General features: G+C 39.9%; 1 protein-coding gene across 5 annotated transcripts; it reads right to left on the bottom strand.

The window, feature by feature from the left end:
- Positions 1–1,338: 1,338 nt before the first annotated feature.
- On the bottom strand, positions 1,339–11,479 carry LOC131235218 (uncharacterized). Of its 5 annotated transcripts, XM_058232365.1 has the most exons (4): positions 11,327–11,479; positions 7,347–7,417; positions 7,075–7,191; positions 6,882–6,973 (listed from the first exon to the last, which is right to left on the bottom strand). In XM_058232365.1, the coding sequence occupies exons 1-4, from the start codon at positions 11,457–11,459 to the stop codon at positions 6,902–6,904; spliced, it is 393 nt and encodes a 130-aa protein (XP_058088348.1). In that variant the 5' UTR covers positions 11,460–11,479; the 3' UTR covers positions 6,882–6,901. The 5 variants fall into 5 exon arrangements, 2 of the variants coding, with proteins under 2 accessions (XP_058088348.1, XP_058088347.1); XR_009165995.1 differs by lacking the exons at positions 6,882–6,973; positions 7,075–7,191; positions 7,347–7,417 and adding exons at positions 1,339–1,681; positions 1,792–1,920; XR_009165994.1 differs by lacking the exons at positions 6,882–6,973; positions 7,075–7,191; positions 7,347–7,417 and adding exons at positions 1,342–1,681; positions 1,797–1,920 and having other exon boundaries at positions 11,327–11,469.
- Positions 11,480–20,648: the final 9,169 nt, after the last annotated feature.

The following is a 20,648-nucleotide window of genomic DNA, read 5'->3' as shown; positions in this document are numbered from 1 at the left end:
CCGGCAAGTTGTGTCCCATCACCAAACCCGTGGCTCAAAAACCTAACAAGATGTCCCATCATTGCAATCAATATCATCGCCATGCGTGTCCATAGTGTAGATGGATAAACACAATTCGATGTGTCTTTGAGGTCAGTCAATACATCATTAAAGTAGGTGACCCACCGTTAAAGCAACAGCACTGCTTGCTCTTGGCATTCTTCAAGTGCTTTCATTATACTTAGGGCATGTTTGGGCGGTAGCTGTATAGAAAATATCATATAAACCACATTCTCATAATTTTTCCTTCCACATTTTCATCATTTTCCGTCCTTAATTTCCTTTGGTCATTATACCTGTGTGGAGAGAAAGGTAGTGGAGAGAATTCTTTCTCCATTTTCGTCTTCTTCCCTCTTCCTCTTCTCCATTATCATTCACAGGTGTGTTCGTCCACTTGTGTGAATGGTTTTTTCACTCTCTACTCCTAATACATTATTTGACAGGACTATCTTAGCTTCTTTCAAGTGAAATAGTTTGGTGAGATATCCTCTCTTTCTCAGATCGGCATCAACTCGTTTCTCTACATGGTGATGTTGATTTAGGATTAGGAATTTTGCTCCTTTCTCTTTTCTCTTTACATAGTGATGTTGATTCAGGATTAGGGATTTTGCTCCCTTCGGTTGATAGTTTGATGAGAGATTAGAGATTAGGGTTTGAAATTGAAAATCCGCAGTAGGGAATTTTTCAAATCCCTAATCCATAACTTGAGATTCTTCAAATTTCTAATTAGCATTTTTCAATCCCTAATCCATAGTAGGGGATTCCCTTTTTTTAGAGATAACATTCCTAATCAAATGTGCGTTTTTTATTTTTATTTTTAATCCCTAATTAGGATTTTGCATTTGTAAATTTAATTGGGGACTTTTTTTTAATCCAGTTACAGTTTTCAATTTTTAATCCATGAGCTGTATGCAAGTAAACTGTATAGTTATTCTTGGGTCAAGCATTGTATCCTACCTCTTTTAGTTATCCTTTTACAGGGGATCTTGTGCTTTATTTTGTGATTCTAGTTGTTTTTTGAAATAACCATGTTTTGCTACATTCATTGTTAATATTGTCACACCATCTTCCTCTTTCATACCTTCTACTTTGGTTTATGTAGCAGATTGTAAGAATCCTTAGGCCATCTCTAGTGTCCCAAACATGCTTATTGCAGCTAGTTCAATGTCTTTTCATCAATCAGTTCAGATGAACTGGCCTTTTGCAATTTTTTTTTTCTTTACTGGCTTAAATGTCGTTATATATAGTTTTGAAGGATGTCAATAGTGTGCTCAGTAGTCTGTTTTCCTCTATTAAAAATTATGCAAGTGGTATGTGTGTAATGTTGATCTCCTAAAAGATTGTAATTTGCTTTTCTTTGGCGAGTAATCTTCCCGCTATCTCAGCGGGCTAATTCTCCCTGTTGTTCTCTTTTTGCCTTCTAATAAAGTAGTCATCATCTTTCCAAAAAAAATAAAATACAAGTGGTATGTGTGACCCTTCATCCAATGGAATGCACCATGGAGATGTTGCTGCCCAAAATCTTTGAATATCAACTCAATCTTTAATGTTTGGTTGAGGATGGCTCATCTTTGTATAACTTGCCTCATTGCTAACCTCCCTCGGGAAACCCAGCTTTTCCTTCTTTTCAAATTGAACAAACCTGTGGATTCCACATTTACAGTCAGATAATCAAGTCAGCTGAAAAAAGCACAGGTTGCACATACCTACACACCAACTTTCAGGTCGGTTTTAAATATCTGCATGAGTAACCTTACCTTACTCGCTCGAAGTACATTCGTGGTATCAAAGTTGATGAGATTTTGAGCCACAAGTGAAGTCAGGTTCCTCAACAAAGCTAATCACGAGACCAGGGTCGGAAGCCTCTAGCTCTAGTATTACCTATTGTAGGAAAAAACAAGATAATTCATGTAACAACCAACAAGGTCAAAAGAGACCTGTAATTCCGAAGAAACAAAGATTTTTGTTACTCTTCGGCTCTGTATGAAAGCACATGTGATCTGTATTAACCATGAAGAAATGACATCAATCAATGGAAATTATTTGGAAATTATAAAACAGATTTTTTTTATTATAAAAAAGCCATATTATTGTTAAGCATGTAGCAGGAAATCACTGCTCAGTAGAAGACAAAAGCATAAAGAGCTTTCCTCCAGTCCTTGGGGGGTTTTTTTTTTTACCTGATTCGTAATTGCCTCTGAATTACTGAGTTCGGTCTCCCAACTTTATTATAACAACAACAGAAATATTATTCAATTGAGACTTTCAACCTAGAATTCCTAAAAGAAAACGTTGCATGTCTTATCAGAATGGTATTGAGTAATCTCAGGGTTCACTTGGGTGTCTTGGACTAGCAGTTTTAAAGGGGAGTAGTTTCCACAAAAGATTGCATGGAACAGATAGCCTGCTCATTTCTGCTCCTTGAGAAGAAATGAACCAGAACCTCATTTCAGGCTGGTATGAAACCAGAAAACCCACTCAATGCAGAATCCAATTTTTGTTATATCCGAGAAAGTCACCTTCTCAACTGCAGGTGGTGTGAAAAGGTTTCCACTGGAAATGTGGTTTAAGAATACTTCAAATTGCAGCCTTGTTTACGAACTAAAATTGTACTAGAATCAAACCACAGGGTCCAGACTGATCCATAAGAGTTAGAAGTCAAAATATTTTATGCCACAGTCTGAAATCAATCTAATGATTATATTAACAAATAAGCGACACTAATCAACAATATTCTGACTTCTTTGGGATTCACCAAGCTTTTCTGATATTTCATAAAATTTTAACTCCATAGTTTCCATAAATCCAAATTGCAGTTTTATTTGTAGTAGCTGATTGGAGTTTGTTGTGTTTTGTGGTTTTATTGGTTTTGATGGTAACAATGTAGTGTTTGGGCGATGATGAATAAGCAGACTAGGCATTTGCATCCGCATCAGAAAATTGGGATTTCCGCTCATAGGTAGGAGGTTGGTTCTGGCTACTGCTATTCTTCAGTTCTTGGAGCTTTTGATGAATGGCATGAAATGAGAAAGGCCCACCAGAATTTGTTGAGTGAGTTGGCAGAGATAGCTTGTGCAAGTGAAATATTAAACAGCTCCTTTGTCATTGCAACAATCAAGGGCCTGCGCTTTATTTTAGAGCAAATTCAGGTTTGCTTTGTTGCTTCTCTAAAGTACTTCTGTTAACATGAAGGAGTAGGAGACGAAATGTTGTTTCTTCATTGAAATTAAATTTACACGCACAACTTTTTTTGACAGGAGCTGAAGCGAGAAATTAGCAAAGTACGCATACGGATGATGAAACCGTTCATCAAGGGTCCAGATTGGGTAACTATCCTTTTTATTTATTCTTTATATTCTTTGAATTTGTAGCTATGGTTCGACCAAGTGTGGTCTAAGGCAACTCTAAGCATTTGAAGGAGGAGTGCAAACAATCCAAGGTTGGAGTACATATAGCGTTGCTAGGCATGGTATTAACAGATTTGCTTCTAAGGTAACTTTGGTGGCATTTCCAAATGCCCTAATGCCCGTAGCTTTCCTTCTGAAAATTAATGTATTTTGGATGAGTTCTAAATGATAAAACACAAGTTGAAGTTAAGTTAGTGATTCATTCATTCAATTACAACCGTTCATTAATACAGGTCTTTGGAGGTGTTGATTCGGATGTTGATTCCCCTAGGGACACTCAGACTTCAGCAACAAATCTGAAGTCAATAAGAGATACCCATGCTCATTTAAATGAGCAGTCACTATTGAAGAAAAGTAGCGAGAACTTGTTGCCAGAAAATGATGCTCCTAGTGTTTTACCTGCTAGTAAGCCTCACCGGTCAATGGGAGACATTCTGTCTACAATGGATACATGACTCTCTCTACCTGTGCATAGACCTGAATTATGTTTGGAGAAGCCCACAAATAAACTAAATGGATCCAAGCCAAGTGTCAAGCACAACCTTTTGGGGACGTAATAGTGTGAGTTTTTTGTTGCCTCTCTCATGCTTCAATTTGTAACTAAGTAGAAGTCTTGATATGGGTCTTAGTTATCCTGTTATATGGGTCTCAGTTGTATGGATCGCACGTGATGTATGATGGCTTCTTTGTTTTTTAAAACCCAACTCTCCTGTATTGATATCAGAAAAACTATACATAAGGGAACTCCCAATCATAAAACAGGAGACCCAAAAACTGAAGATACTTACAAAAAGCCCCTCCTGAACTCACACCATTCTAATTGATCCTAAACCAACCTTGTCAAGAAAAATTATACCTCGAACTTGGCGAGGAAGCTCAGAACAACTCTCGAAACAAGAATGAGATTGGGAAGCACTACCTCGGCGAGCCATTAAATCAGCAGACGAATTTGCTTCCCTCGGAACGTGCACAACGCTAATGTTGCCCATTATCCTCGATCGGGTGATTGCCAATATCAAATGGTGGGAGGCCGTGCTCAACCGTCCAACCAGCGTTCATCAGCAATCGAGGACATCTCGTCCAAGCATTATATCTACTAGTGTCGGTCGACCAATGGTGATCAAGTGGGTGCGGCCATGGAGTGGTTGGATCAAAATAAATGTCGATGGTTCTGCTAAAGGCAACTCGGGGAGCTCTGGGGGAGGTGGATCTGTAGAGGGGAGAGGGGTAACTTCATTTTCAGTTTTTCTTCGAGTTATGGCTTCGGTTCCAACACCGTTGCCGAATTCCGTGAGGTGCATGATGGTCTGTGTCTTGGCCTTCAAAGGGGTTTTTGCCAAATCATCATGGAGTTAGACTCGCGGCTGGTTGTCGATATCGTCAATGGAGAGGCTCGGCCAGGGTGGAAATGGAAGGTGTGGTTGTTGAGGATAAACCAGCTGAGGAGAATGGATAACATTAGCGTTGTGCACGTTCCGAGGGAAGCAAATTCTTTAATGGCTTGCTGAGGTAGTGCTTCCCAATCTCATTCTTGTTTCAAGAGTCGTTCTGAGCTACTTTTGGCTACAGAAATCATAGCTATTGCCGTAGCCATAGCTTTTAGACTTATTGGATCGGCACCTACGATGACGGTCGTTCTACGGATAAAAATCGTAGCTATATTTCCATGGCTACGGATTAAATCCCTTTTCCCAATTTTCTGGTAGTGAGAATACATTACTATTATTTGATTTGAATATTTATCAATGTGTAATGTGAATTTTATGTTGTGAATGAAATGTGGCTTTAACATGAAATTTAATTATATTTTGTTTGTATACATCGCCCTTAAAATTGATAGATGATGCTCATGAGGTGGTTATGTGTCTAGTGTTGCTAGCAAACACTTTCATATCAAAGGCAAAGCACCTTTTGATTTGGTTGATTGGTGCCTACCAATCATAATCAGATTGTGTACCGAGTAACTCAGTACCGTAAGGGCTACTGTGACCATAACAGAAAAGTCCACTGAATGCAACCATAACAGCCTCTAGTTATTGATATCTGATGGGATGACTAGAAGAACAAATGAATGGATGAAAGGAGGAGGGTACGGCCACTATCTGTGGTATATGGCAGGTTCACAGTGTCCACTGACTAATGAATGGCCACTCCGTGAGTGCACTATCCAACAGTGGGAACGAGGCTTGCATGGTATCAGTGTCACAAATATTGCCTAGATTCTGAAAATCAACTCAGTGATATTTTCAAAATGCCATAAGTTTTAATATTTTCACGATTTTACTGCAAAAATATCATGACTTTAACAGAAAATTTTAACTAATATATTCCTTAATTATATACTAAAATTTTTAAAAGTATTTATTAGTTTATAATAAATATTTTTAAATTTTTTATTTTTGGTAAGATTTTCCAAATAACATTCCGAGAAAAACCTCAAATTTTAAAAATCTACTTAGAAGTTCCTGGGAGCCAGATTGTTATGCAGGGCACCCAATTCTATCAAAATGTCCCTCTAACCTTTGATGGTTAGTATCACCTGGTACAAACAGGTTTTTGTGGCTAATGATATGGGCGTATCGCAGACCAAAATAGCCTGAAACGGGGCAATATGAGCGGTAATACAACCCCATTTCCGTGGTGACTAATAAGGTAAACTGAAACTAATTTCCAATCCTTGGTTTGAACAAGTGCACAACTGAAATTTCAGAGAGAGAGAGAGATTAAACTAATATGTGACATTAATGTCATGTGAAAGAATACAAAAAGGTTCCAACATCAAAAATACATTCCTTACCGCAGATTGCTTATATTAAATTAGGCAATTGAAAAAATGGTTACCACAGAACAATGATAAAATTCAAAATCTAAAAGTAACAACGAGGGTATATAAATAAATAAATAAATAAATAAATTCAATAAATCTTTCAACACCCCTTATTTATACTTTTTAATAAATCTTTCTTCACAAAGACTTTGCAAAAATTTTTAAAAAATAAAAATAAATAAATAAATAAATAAAATAAAATAAAATAAAATCTCTCCTCACTTTGCACTGCCTGTTGTTTGATTCGAATGATGAGCTTGGAAATCCTGACCTTTAAAACAATGGGTAGAAAAGAAACTGCTAGATGGTTGTTCTACTTCCTTTCTTGTATAGCCGTACAATCATTCAGGCAAGTGCCCTAAAAAGAAATGGGCCTCACCTATTGTATAAGACAATCACTATTTTTTAAGAATCAATTAGGTGGGCTTGACAAAAAGAGCTGGCCCACCCCTGACAGCAGTTGCATCTTCACTTGCATCTAAGATAAAATAATGATAAAAATTAAGTGCAAGATAAGTAATAATTAAAAAAAAAATACATTTCAAACAAATTGGGTTATACCAAAATTTGCATTATCATCATATAGAACACTACTTAGAACACATGCTTACCTTTGAAAAAAAAAATACTAATTACTCGAACGTGGGTGGCAATCTTCACACCCCAACAATTGATTGTTATCATATGATGGTAATGATGGCTGCATATGAAAATTCACATATTAGTTAATAAGAATTTTTACCATGTATAAATTCAAAAGGTATATTCAATAATATGTCAAATACAAATAATCCTTTTTACCTGGCTAAGCAAGACGCTTCTCGTAGATGAATCATGTGGGGTGCTTGAGGGATTTTGCTGGTAGAAGTTAATACTTAGTTGAAATCCAGAACAACTCACTCCGGCAATATTTGAATTCTAAAAGAGCGACAACACAATAATAAAAACTCCAATAAGCAGAAATGATATAAATGTTATATGTAATATTATAACTTCTTTCTTTTTTTTCTTTTTTCATTTTAAGATGACAATATAGAATATTACAAGTTTACTAAATTAATCTTCACTTATACCTGATATCCAACATTGAAAAGGTTTTGTTGAAACATGCTAGCATCATGTAGTTGGTACCTACACTGAGCCACTGATGCATTGATAGATCCACTAGGGTTAGGAAGGTAACCCATCACCATATAATGTGAAGGTTGAAATGAAGCATGGTGCATGACGTTTGGTGCATGATTGTTTCCCTTCACCATCAACGTTTGACTTGCTTGTGGTTGAACGGTTTCACTCGATCTAGTGGATTTTTAAACATACGATGTTTGCTTTAAACTTTGGGCTTTACTTTAATCCCTCTTACAATTTGTGTACCCATACTATCAACAAAAGTAACTTGTTTTTCGGTTAGCCCTGGGCATACGCTTTCAGTGTTTACAATTTCAATTGGCTCAAGGCGTGTGCTTTCAGTATGTACACTTGCGGTCGGATTGGAAGGTGCACCTTCAGTATGTAAACTTTCTGTAGGTTCAGAGTGTGCATGTTCGGTATCTAAACTTTTGGTCAGCAAATGGCATGTAGGTTCATCATCTTCACTTTCTTTAACAACATCAGACATTAATGGAAGTTCTTTGATTCTTTTCATACATTCTATCACTTGATCATGATATAAATTTACATATTTATCAGCTACTTTGAAGACCTCTTCATGTTCCCCAGTAATTGTTGCAACTTTTAGAAGCTTGCGACACAAGTGATTGTACCATTTACCTGAAGTAACATTGCGGTCAGCTTGTATTGTTAACCCAGTATAATCTTTAGCATAACCTACCTTTACATCTCTTTGTCATCTCTTCAGAATATAACGAGGATGAATCACATTTATATTATAATAATTTAAAACTTTTAATGTGTGACTGCATAAGATCCCCACAAATTTAAATTTCTTACAGCTACACCTCACTGTACTATCTAATGAGTCAAATCTAATGGTACGCCCTTCTATTTTACCTTTAGAAAGAACTCGAAACTTGACAACCGTTCCAAACTCACCACATTTAAACATTGCATGACTTAGTCACTTCTTATACTCATCTTGAAATATTTCAAATATTTCTAGAGTATATGATTTTACTGTTTCCTTTAACACCGTGACATCAGCAAACAATATTGGGGTACTCTGCCTCATATTGAAATTAGCTTTAAATTCCTTGTATCGTCGTTCAGCCACTATTTGTTCATAATGAGTGAAGAAACGTAAAAGATTATATTTGGAGCTCAAATATTTTTTCAATATGTCATTCATGCTCTCACTGCATTGGGTGCTCTTCATGTTAGCACAAAATGTATTTCTTCTATAAACCATAGTCCATTTCTCTCTTTCTTTAAACAAATTCTGTAGCCACTTGTTATGTACTAAATCATATTTCTTGAGCAAGTTATTCCATGTAGCTAGAAACTCTTCCTCTTCCTCATAATCATATACACACTTACTAAAATCAGAACCAAAACTTTTTGAACCATTAAATACATTGCTAAGGTGTTTTGTAGCATTTTGGTATATATGCCAGATACATAGACAATGATATGTTTCTGACATCACTGAAGTTATTGCATTGGCCATTACAGCATCTTGGTCTGTTAGTATTGTCATTGGTTGTTTTCCAGACATCGCATTTAAAAGTGTTTGAAACAACCACTTGAAAGATTCAATCATTTCTTCGTATAGTAAGGACGCACCAAATATTATAGTCTTTTTATGATGATTTACCCCAATAAATGGAGCAAAAGGCCGTCCATAACTATTTATCCTATATGTAGTATCAAAGCAAATGACATCCCCAAAAACACTATAGTCCACTATTGACCTTCCATCTGCCCAGAACATATTCGTCATTTGATCATCTTTATCTACTTGTATAGCATAAAAGAAAGATGGATCATCAATTTTCTTTTGTTGAAAGTATTCTTTTCTATCGCTTTCATTTGCTTTCTCTTTAAGTAGTTCTTTTAATCAATTGGTGTGAAACGCATATTCTCTTGACCAACAACTTGTCTACTAAAATATTCGACACATGCTTGTGGTGTTATTCCTGAATCATTTATGATATCTATTGTCAGCTTTTTTATCATCAGTGAAGCTTCTGTATGACCTTAACATGTGCACCGTCGTTGGTGTAACAACCTCATGGTTATGCTCTGCCACAAACTTATTTACACTGTATTTTTCATTCTTCTGAAGCTTAATCACCATGCTTGCTTTACAATTCGTTCTTGTAATTGGACGGGTAGACCTTACGAGATCGGTTTGTTTCTTTTCACATTTTCGACCTTCTTTAGAACAACAAAATTCTCTGAAAACCATGACAACTTCATCTGAGTTTTTGTATCCATCCCCTTTGAGCACTTAACCCTATCCTTTTAGTATAGCTATTATAAAAATTATATGCACTTTCATCAGAAGAAAACTCCATTCCTAGTTTTGGTTCTTCATCTAACATATCACCTGTGTTGAATAGTACATCTTGCCTTACATCTTTATTGCACTGTCTTGCATCTTGAACATCTATTTCAGTATCAAATTGTAACCTTCGATATGTTTGAGAACATGCTTGACTTTCCAAGATTTTATCATCCATTTCAATAATTGACCTTCAAAAGTAAAAGGCGTACAAACCATGCAAATAATTTAGTTCATAATGTAAAATATGAATGTGGGATATAACAATAATTATAGTTATGCACAGAAACATAAGCAATACGACTAGATAAACAAAAATTGTAGCCATATTTCTATGACTGTAAATGTGGAATCCACAGGTTTGTTCAATTTGTTTTGAAGGAAAAGCTGGGTTTCCCAAGGGAGGTTAGCAATGAGGCAAGTTATACAAAGATGAGTCATCCTCAACCGAACATTAAAGATTGAGTTGATATTCAAAGATTTTGGGCAGCAACATCTCCATGGTGCATTCCATTGGATGAAGGGTCACACATACCACTTGTATTTTATTTTTTTTTAAAGATGACAATTACTATATTAGAAGGCAAAAAGAGAACAACAGGGAGAATCAGCCCGCTGAGATAGCTGGAAGATTACTCGCCTAAGAAAAGCAAATTACAACCTTTTAGGAGATCAACATTACACACATACCACTTGCATGATTTTCAATAGAGGAAAACAGATTGCTGAGCACACTATTAACATCCTTCAAAACTATATATAGCGACATTTAAGCCAGTAAAGAAAAAAAAAGCAACTGCAAAAGGCCAGCTCATCTAAACTGATTGATGCAAAGACATTGAACCAGCTGCAATCAACATGTTTAGGACACTAGAGATGGCCTAAGGATTCTTACAATCTGCTACATAAACCAAAGCAGAAGGTATGAAAGAGGAAGATGGTGTGACAATATTAATGATGAATGTAGCAAAACATGGTCATTTCAAAAAACAACTAGAATCACAAAATAAAGCACAAGATCCCCTATAAAAGCATAACTAAAAGAGGTAGGATACAATGCTTGACCCAAGAATAACTATATAGTTTGCTTGCATACAGCCCATGGATTAAAAATTGAAAACCGTAACTGGATTAAAAAAAAGTCCCCAATTAAATTTACAAATGCAAAATCCTAATTAGGGATTGAAAAAATAAAAATAAAAAATTACGCACATTTGATTAGGAATGTTATCTCTAAAAATCTAAAATAAAAAAATAGGGAATCCCCTACTATGGATTAGGGATTGAAAAATGCTAATTAGAAATTTGAAGAATCTCGAGTTATGGATTAGGGATTTGAAAATTTCCCTAATACGAATTTTCAATTTCTAACATGAAAATGCTAATTAGGAATTATAAATTTGAAAAATCTCAAGTTATGGATTAGGGATTTGAAAAATTCCCTACTGCGGATTTTCAATTTCAAACCCTAATCTCTAATCTCTCATCAAACTGTCAACCGAAGGGAGCAAAATCCCTAATCCTAAATCAACATCACTATGTAAAGAGAGAAGAGAAAGAAGAGCAAAATTCCTAATCCTAAATCAACATCACCATGTAGAGAAACGAGTTGATGCCGATCCGAGAAAGAGAGGGAGGTTGAACTCGAGAGGGAGACGAAGAGGTCGACAGGAGAGACCGACAAAGCTCTCTCTCTGCTTCTTATTCTTCTTCTTTTTCCTTGCATGGCTGGAGAGATTTTCTTTCTTTTTTTTTCTTTTTTTTTATGCACAGCGGGATATACGTGGAGAGAATCTCTCTACGCAACTGGAGAGAGAAACGGGCTAACACCGTTTGCTCTACCGTTTGGAGGAGTGAAGCCGGCCCCACATATGAGGGCCAATAGAATGCTGCCACCTGAACTCAGTAGCCCTTACGAGTTACTCAGTACACAATCCGATTCCCTATTTTCCATCCAATCAGTTAATAAGGTCACAAATACATGGATGAAGAAGGAAAACGTACAAATTTCATATTGATCCGAAACTTCTGTTACCCACAAAAGTGTTTCGATGGTGGACGTTCAATCCCCCACTGCTTTTTGCAGTGTGGTCCACTTGATCTTTATATCTGCCTTATTTTTCGACTCAAGCCTTAAGACAACCTAGCCAAATAGATGGACGGTTTGGATATAACACATACATCATAATGGGACCCACAAGACTTGCTCATGTCAATACACCAGATATATAGCTGGTGTGTGGTACATCAGCAAATCCGCTTCCTAAAAAAGTGGCAGATTCAAAGCGCGAGTAAACTGCATAAAAAAATAGTGGGGATTGAATGCCTATTATCATAGAAATTTTATATCGATATGATATCTATGTTTCTTCTTCAGCTCTACGGATATATCCTTGTGAACATGTTAGATAGCAAAAATATATCATCTAGGCTTTAGGAAGTTAATTTTCAATGGTGAGTGTCCTTATCCCCATTTCTTTATGTGGTGTGGTTCACTTGAGCTTTGACACACAACCGGCCACGCAATCTGCTTCCAGTCGAGACATGCTCCTTCAAAGAGATGATGAAATGAGAATCCATCCAATTCACTTTTTAGGGTTCTGTTTGGGAGATGAGTTACTGCTATTGCTCGCCATCTTTCTTCTTCCTCTTTCTGGCTTTTTCCTATTTCCACTGTCGGAAGACAATGCTCGTGGAATTTTTAACTCATGAGGAAGAGGCTGAATCGAAAATTGGCCCACGCAGCTTTGGATTTGGTTTGGGTGAATTCTTGGAGGGTGTTTGGCTGGTGATTCCAACGCCAGCCAGCTATCTGGTGTCAAAGCTCTGTGAGCCCCATTATCCATGCCATCCGTCCATTCATTTTTCAGCTACATGAGCCCAAAAACAAGGCAGATTCAAAGCTCAAGTGGACCACAAAACAAGAAACAGTGGTTAGAGTGATGTCCACCATTGAAACCTTTATAGGGTCCACAGTGATATTTTGTTGTCATCCAACCAGTTTATGAGGCCAGACAGACCTGGATGAAGGGAAAACACAAATATCAGCTTGATCCAAAACTTTTGTGGCCCACCAGAAGTTTTCTGCTGTAAGTGTTCAATCCACTTTGTTTCCTGTAGTGTGGTCCACTCGAGCTTTGCATTTTTTGGGCTCACGCCCTAAAATTAGTTGAAAAATGGACGGCATGGATAAAACACATACGTCATGGTGGGGCACCCAGAAATTTGATACTATCTAGCTGGCTGGTGTTGGGGTCATCAGTGCCAAGCCACGTAGTCTTCTTCGTGGCTTGTTGGTTGTATGCGGCCCGACGGTTTTGCATGGCCTGGCTCGACTAGCTTGACATTAGTGACTGAGATTTTGATGGGAAGCCAGGCCTAGTCTGAGCTCGACTTGGGTCATGCTGGGCATGGACCCAAGTTTATTACTCATGGGCTGGACTTGGACATGCTATAGGCTAGCCCATCTGCGATACCAGAGTATGGGCCGAACTTGAGCAATGGTTTTAAGGTGTGGACGACTCTAATGCAATTCCTCTGAGTCGACTCAATCTTGGTCAGACCTGATCTGGTAAGCTAGGCCTGGTCTGAGTCCGATTCAGGTCACGGTGGTAATGGACACAAGTTCATGGATCAGGGGGTGCTGGACTTGGACAACCCATAGGTTAGCCCATTTGCGACACCAGTTTATGGGTTGGGCTTGATCCATGGTTTAAGACCTGACCGAGTCTGAATCGAAGGTCGGGTTGAACCGCCATTCCAAGATCAGCAGTCTGATACATTTCTATCATGTTAGATAGCCAAACCCGCCACCTCATCTACTAAAATGGTTGTTGAAGCCCAATTCGGGTCTTTCATTAGACAGGTCCATAGCTCAAGGGCTAGACTTGGAGATGTGTAGGCTGGGCCGTTCACCCGCTCTGGTTCATGGGCAGGACTTTAGCTCATAGCCTCAACGTTGGAACAGAGGCTGTATATGCCATTGAGCTATGGGTTCAAATCCATTGGGTAAGTTTATATACAGGGTTTTCCTATCATGAATATTCCCTGATCAATGCCCTGGGTCTGGGCTTGCCTGTTCATTAATTGAGCTGCATTATTGGGCTGAACCCAACCATATACTAATCAGGCGAGGAATTTTAGCCCAAATTTGGCCTAATAAGTATATGCAAAGCTCATTCCCGGTCCAAAATCATATCCATGCCGTCTACCCATTTTTCTAGCTCATTTTATGATATAAGCCCAAAATTAAAGCAAATCTAAATTTCAGTTGGATCACACTACAGGAAACAGGGTGATTGAATGGATAATTCTTAGTGACCATAAAAGTTCTAGATCAAGATGATATCTTTGTTTTCCTTGCATCCAGGTTTGTGTGACATTATCAACAGGTTGGATGGCAATTAAACATTAAAGGGGGCTGCTTGAAGTTTTTAATGGCTGGCATTCAATCACCATAGTTTCCTGAGGTGTGGTCCACCTAAGATTTGGATCTGCTTCATTTTTTAGCTCATGCCAGAAAAAAATAAAGAAAAAACAATGAGCTGACAAAATGAATCTACAGTCTGTATATAAATCACATACATCATGGTGGGCCCCCCATTGATGGATCCTCTATCCTGTTGGCCCTTCAGTGGATGGGTGTTGGACCAAATCTCCATTGAACAATCATGTCCGTCTGATCAGTGGTCATATGCCCATTGCATGTAGCACCTCGGTCCTTTTATTCTCTCCTGACAATGACAGCAACAATTCACATTCTAACTGTAACTTAATAAGAATATATTATGATATTTATAATACAATTTCCTTCTGTCTGAGACAAGATAAAAGAAAAGAAGCAAACATCTTCTCCACATATTCAACACTGGAATAATATATATCTAGATCTATTTAGAAAAAATATCAAGCAGTTTTATTTTATGTTGGAATCTTCTCCGAAATGAAAACACAACAAACCAAGCTCAGGGTAGCGGAAGAGATTAAGAGACTTCCCGATGGAAGAGGGTGAGTGGAAGCGGCCTGGAGATCGCGTCCATCCTCGCGATGAGCCGTGGAAGCGTATTTCTTCCTGTAAATCTCTCCTTTCAAAAACCTATTTCTCGCTATTTGCTGCCAATCTCACTTTCGACACCACTAAAGACGACCTGCTCTGTATTTTCGGCCGATTTGGAAAAATTAGGGACATCTTCATCCCTCGCAATCGTCTGCTCAATCGATCGAGGGGTTTTGCTTTCATCCGGTTCTTTTATGAATAGGATGCGCTAAATGCTATCCCCTGTCTACATGAACGAAGGATTGATGGGAGAGTGGCTCATGTTGCTTGGGCAAAAAGTCAATCGGCCAACAGGGTGGTAAGCCCACCACCCTCTGTCTTCAGAACAGCAGCAGAGAAGTTCGAATTTGGCTCGGCCGTTTCTCAATGCAGTAAATAGATCAATGCCCAGATCTAATAACATTTTGGATGCGAATTCCGGGGTCACCACCATTGCTGACTCTAGGGCAGTGGAAAATCGCCTTCATTGCTTGAATCTCGCTTTGGTTGGGACGGTGGTGGATCGTGAAGATCGTCTAACTACTCCATTGAAGAAGCTGAATCTGAAACTTTCTGATGTGGAAATAGTAAGGATAACTGATACAAAATTCCTAATTCTATTCAAATCTGAAACTGAGATTGAAGCTTTCAAGAAAAACGATGCATTACAAAAGGAAATGGGGCTTCAATCGATAGAAAAGTGGTCTCCAGAGGAGGTTATAGGGGTTGATGGTGTTTGGGTCTGACTGTTCGGTATCTCTACTCATGCCTGGATCGAGTCTGTCATCCTAGATCTGGCCAATTTTTTCGGTAAAATCACTCAAATCGATCCCAACTTGAGGTTCAGATTCCTTCCAGACATTCGCTCTAATCAAAATCATTCCCTGGCCGAGCGTGAGCTTCCATTAAGTCTTGAGACTGCAGGTGCTGGAGAAGAGCTATCCCATTATTTCAGAGCTGGAACCTCTATTCAGGCATGGCTGTTCCCCATCCATCCAACAAGCAACAAGAGGGCACTAGAGAGTGGGTTTTGCGACGATTCCATGGCCCCTCAGGACCCCCACCAAATGTTTGTGGAAATGCCTCTGTAAGAGTGGAGGAGTCTAGCGATGAAATTTTGGGCAAACAATCTGAGATTGGTCATATTGCAATGGGAGAGGGTGTTAAATCAATGTTAAAAACTGGTGGAGTTGCCAATTCAGAGGATTGCGTCATGCTAATCTTGGCAGTTGGTAAAAAAAGATAGAAATGAGGGATTAGGCACACCAGGTGTTTGTGACATTGTCCCTTTTGGTGGAAATGCCATTACTGGGGATATTGGCCAGTCAGGTGATATGGATGAAACAGGGGTTGGGCCTCTGGCCTGTCTGCGACCTTCTACTCAGACTCTTCTGATAGAACCAGCTATGGCTTCTCCTACATTGGCGACAACAAATATATCTCCAAGAAGTCAGGAGTGCCATCAGGTTACTGTTTCTCATGGGGAAACAGAGATGTTGTGTGGAATGCAACCTTATATTCAGCCACAACAGAGCATTGTGCTTGCGGTCAATCATTTGGATATGATACAGCCCGAGGTTTTAGCCGTAAGAAATGTTGAATCTGAAGCAGCAGGGATTTCTTCAACGTATACCAATATCGGTGTCCAAACTCAGGTTCAGCCTCCGGGGGTTCTACAGGCTAGTGGTAAGGAGAATCTTCCTCCTGAGTGTTGGAATGTTTATTCTCGAAAGCGCACTATGGTGGGTTCTAGGAGTGAAAGCAGAGCTGTGTCAAGATGTGGGAGACATTCATACCCAACATCTGAAACGGAAGGAAGGATTAATCAGAAGGAGAGAGTTGCTCTTGAAGTGGACCTCTCAGCTTATTTCTCTCCTGACATCAGACCTCTTACTGCATTGTTTGAGAACCGAGAAGAAGGATTTGTCAGTCCTCATGCCAATCAGTGTTGGGGACAGGAGCAAGAACAGGAGAAGGATTTGGGACAAGGTTTTGACTGGGAGTTTAGACACCAGGCGTTAGAGGAACAAGGAAGGCAGGAGAGAGATATTTCTTGATGTCAAAAATTCTGTCAAGAAGTCTCGAAGGCACAGAATTCTCTACACTAAAGGAAACTGGAGTTCAAGGTTGCGTAGGATAAAGAGACGGGCCGTAAATACAGGATGTGTGACGGATGGATAAGATCATTGTCTGGAACATTCATGGCATTGACAATCAAAGATCACTTAGGACTGCTAAACGGATTATCAGTAAATATGATCCTCGGATTATCGCCATTCTTGAACCTATGCTTGGAGATGCGAAAAGAGTGCAAACAGGGTTAGCTTTGGGTTTTCACTCTTCCCGTTCGAATTATGAGGAGGGAGGAAAGATCTGGATCTTTTATAAATCCAATGCTTCTGTTTCTGTTTTGTTGAAATCTAATCAGTGTTTGTCGATTGTGGCAGCCATTCAGATCTCTGCTGCTCCGCTATATATAACTTTTATCTATGCCAGGTGTGATCGGGTGTTTAGGAGAAGTCTATGGGCGGACCGGCTTCCCTTTCGTCTTCGACACAAGGCCCCTGGGCAGTATGTGGGGATTTCAATGCCATTGTGGAAGCCTCGGAAAGAAGGAGCCATAGGTCTGCAGATAGAGCTTCCTCAATGGAATTTGCCGATGCCATTAATAGAGCGGGTCTCCTGGATGCGGGATTTTCCAGAAATAGATTCACTTGGAGTAACAACCAGGGGGGCAATTCTCTTGTTTGGGCAAGGCTGGACTGGGTTCTTATTGATGTCAGGTGTTCAGTGGCATTTCCGCAATTTCAGGTTTCTCACTTGCCTAGAGTTCATTCGGATCATGCTCCTTTTCTTCTCAATTTCCCAGATCAGCCAATCAGTGACCCAAAACCTTTCCGCTTTCAACGTATGCGGACGAAACATGCCGACTTCATCAGGGTGGTAAGCGCAGCGTGGAAGAAGGTCGAATCAACCCATCCAATTTACAACGTCATATCCAAACTGAAGTAGGTGAAAGTTGCTTTAAACGTGTGGAACAAGGTTGAGTTTGGGAATATTTTTGAGTAGATTAAGACAGTGGAGCGTAGAGTGGTTGATTTGGAGACTTAGATGCAGGATTTCTCTGGTCCATTGGACCACCTTCTCAGTTTGCAGCAAGAGCTAAACTCTAGCTCAGACAGACTTTCCTCCTTGGAGCTAATGCAGGAAATATTCTAGAGGCAGAAATCGAGAGTCGATTGGTTGGCGGAGGGAGACAAACATATGAGATTTTTTCATGCCACGACCATAGATAAACAGAGGCGTGCTGCTATCCGTCAGGTGGTGCTGGAGGGTGGGCAAATTGTGGATAAACAGGCTGATATAAAAGCTGCGGCGATGGCACATTTTCAGAAGATTTTCTTAGCTGAGCCGTGCCACATTGACCACAACCTTCTTCAATGCATTCCTCCTAAGGTTATGCAACAGCAAAATGAGATGGTAATGGCTACCCCTTCCCTGTTGGAAATTCAAGCTGCGGTTCAGTCCATTCCGAGTGACAGTGGGGCGGGGCCAGATGGTTTCACAGCGAGCTTTTTCCAATGTTGCTGGGAGGTTGTTGCGCAAGATATTCAGAAGGCTATCTCTTTCCTTTTCCATGGAGGAAAGCTTCCAAGGTCAGTTACTTCCTCGATTATCTGTCTAATTCCTAAATCTTCTTCCCATAAGCAGCTTTCGGATTATCGGCCTATTAGCCTGTGCAACGTTCTGTATAAAATCATTTCAAAGGTTGTTGCAGCAAGGCTAAGTCAGATTCTTCCGTGCATTATTTCAGTAGAGTAGGGGGCCTTCGTGCAAGGTCAGTCGATTGCTAAGCATATTGCCTTAGCACAAGAAGTGTTCAGGGAGTTAAATAGGTCAGTTCGGGGGGAAAACATTGTTCTCAAGTTAGATATGGATAAAGCGTACGACAGGGTTAGTTGGGATTTTCTGATCCAGGTTTTATCTTGCTTTGGGTTTAGCAATGCTTGGATTGAGATGGTAGAAAAGTGCAGGGCTAACAGTTGGTTTTCGGTTCTTATAAATGGCAAAATGGGTTTCTTCCACTCCTTAAGAGGTCTACGATAGGGAGACTCGCTATCCCCAAGTCTATTCATTATTGCGAACAAAGTCCTTAGTAGAGGGATCAACCAGTTGGTCAATCACATCAAATCAGCCTTCCGTTTGTGCTCGGTCGTGGGTGCCCTATCATTTCTCATTTGCTATATGCCGACGACACATTACTTTTTACGAATGGGAGCAGACGTTCTCTCCTTCTTTGAACTAATCAGGTCCGTCCATGATCGTTAGATTGAAGGATAAATCAAGAAAATGTAATCTGCCATGATCGGCTGCCTTATCTTCTCTGTCCGGGCAAGAAACCCATCATCATGGGATGGCCCTTATTCCAGCTTTAAAGTATCTGAGGGTTCTTATAACGGAAGGGAGGCTTAAAGCAAGTGAGTTTAAGCCTTTGGTGGATAAAGTAGTGGGGCGTATCAATGGGTGGAAGGCTCGTATCTTATCCCAGGCAGGGCGTGTGGTCCTCATTAAGAACGCCCATTCTTCTATTCCGGTTCATTCTATGGCGGCGATCCATATTCATGCTCAGGTGCTTCAGTCAATTGAAAAGCACATGTCCAATTTCTTTTGGGGCTGGTCTGAGGGGAATTTAAAGTGCCATTAGAAGTCTTGGAAGTTGCTGTCTACGCCCAAAGAAGAGGGAGGCATTGGTTTCAGAAAACTTTCTAACACTATGACGGCGCTCCGTCTGAAAATGGCTTGGTCGATTAAATTTTGGAAGGAGGAGAATGTCTGGACAGTGTTCATGACGGCGAAGTATCTTTGTGATGTGTCCGTAGTTGGGCCCAAAACGGCAAGTCGGCTGTCTTCTCCCCTGTGGAAACGGATTAGGGACCTCATTCCTTCTGTTGATGCACATATTCAATGGCAAGTTGGTGCAAGGAATTGTAGCTTCTGGACGACGAATTGGACAGGTCTGGGCCCTCTGGCCTCCTTCTGGCTGAGGCAGATGTGCCTCTCGGTTTGCAGGATACCCAAGTTTGTCAGGTGATCGGACCGACTGGTCCTCTTCCTCCCTCTGCAGCGCTTCTTCTTCTTCCTCAAACCGTCATTGATCATGTCTTCCAGACAGGCTTTTGTACCTCTAACGTCGCTGATTCGCCTTTTTGGCTGTTATCTCCATCTGGGGAATTTTCTATAAAATCGGCCCGGTCGTTGTCCAGGGTGTCAAATCCTCGTCGTAGTTGGGCTCGATGGGTATGGCATTCGAAACTTCCCCCCAAAATCTCTCTCCTCGTATGGAAGGTGATTCACAAAGCAGTTTCGATGGACAGTGCAGTGCAATCCCGGGGAGTTCAGCTCGCGTCGAAGTGTGTTTGCTGCGACAGCCATTCCCATGATACTGAATCTCCGCTTCACCTCTTCGTAAACAGCAAGTTGGCGCAGAATGTTTGGCTGGCAATTAGTAGTTGGATTGGTATCAACGTCATGCCATCAATTTTGATCAAAGCGCGGTTAACTCAATGGTGGGCAGCAACTAATGCCATGCATCGAAAGTTAGTTAATTTCATGTTGCTCCCCTGCTTGATATCTGGAAAATGTGGAAGGATGGAAATGCTACTATTTTTGAGGGCCGATCGTTGTCCCTTGATAGGGTGGTTGCCAAGATCAAATGGTGGGATGCCTTGCTAAACATGACTCCCGTGCGGTGGACTCATAATCTAGCCTCGTCAAGTGTCAATTCTGGCGGTAAACCAAAGGTAGTAAGATGGAAAAGGCCAATGCCGGGTTGGGTCAAAATTAACGTTGACAGTTTCGCCAGGGGAAATCCTGGGATTT

The sequence above is a fragment of the Magnolia sinica genome, chromosome 19 (assembly GCF_029962835.1).
Source record: "Magnolia sinica isolate HGM2019 chromosome 19, MsV1, whole genome shotgun sequence".
Lineage (NCBI taxonomy): Eukaryota > Viridiplantae > Streptophyta > Magnoliopsida > Magnoliales > Magnoliaceae > Magnolia > Magnolia sinica.
The sequence above is the reverse complement of the archived record's forward strand: the minus strand, read 5'-3'. Positions and strand labels throughout refer to the sequence as shown.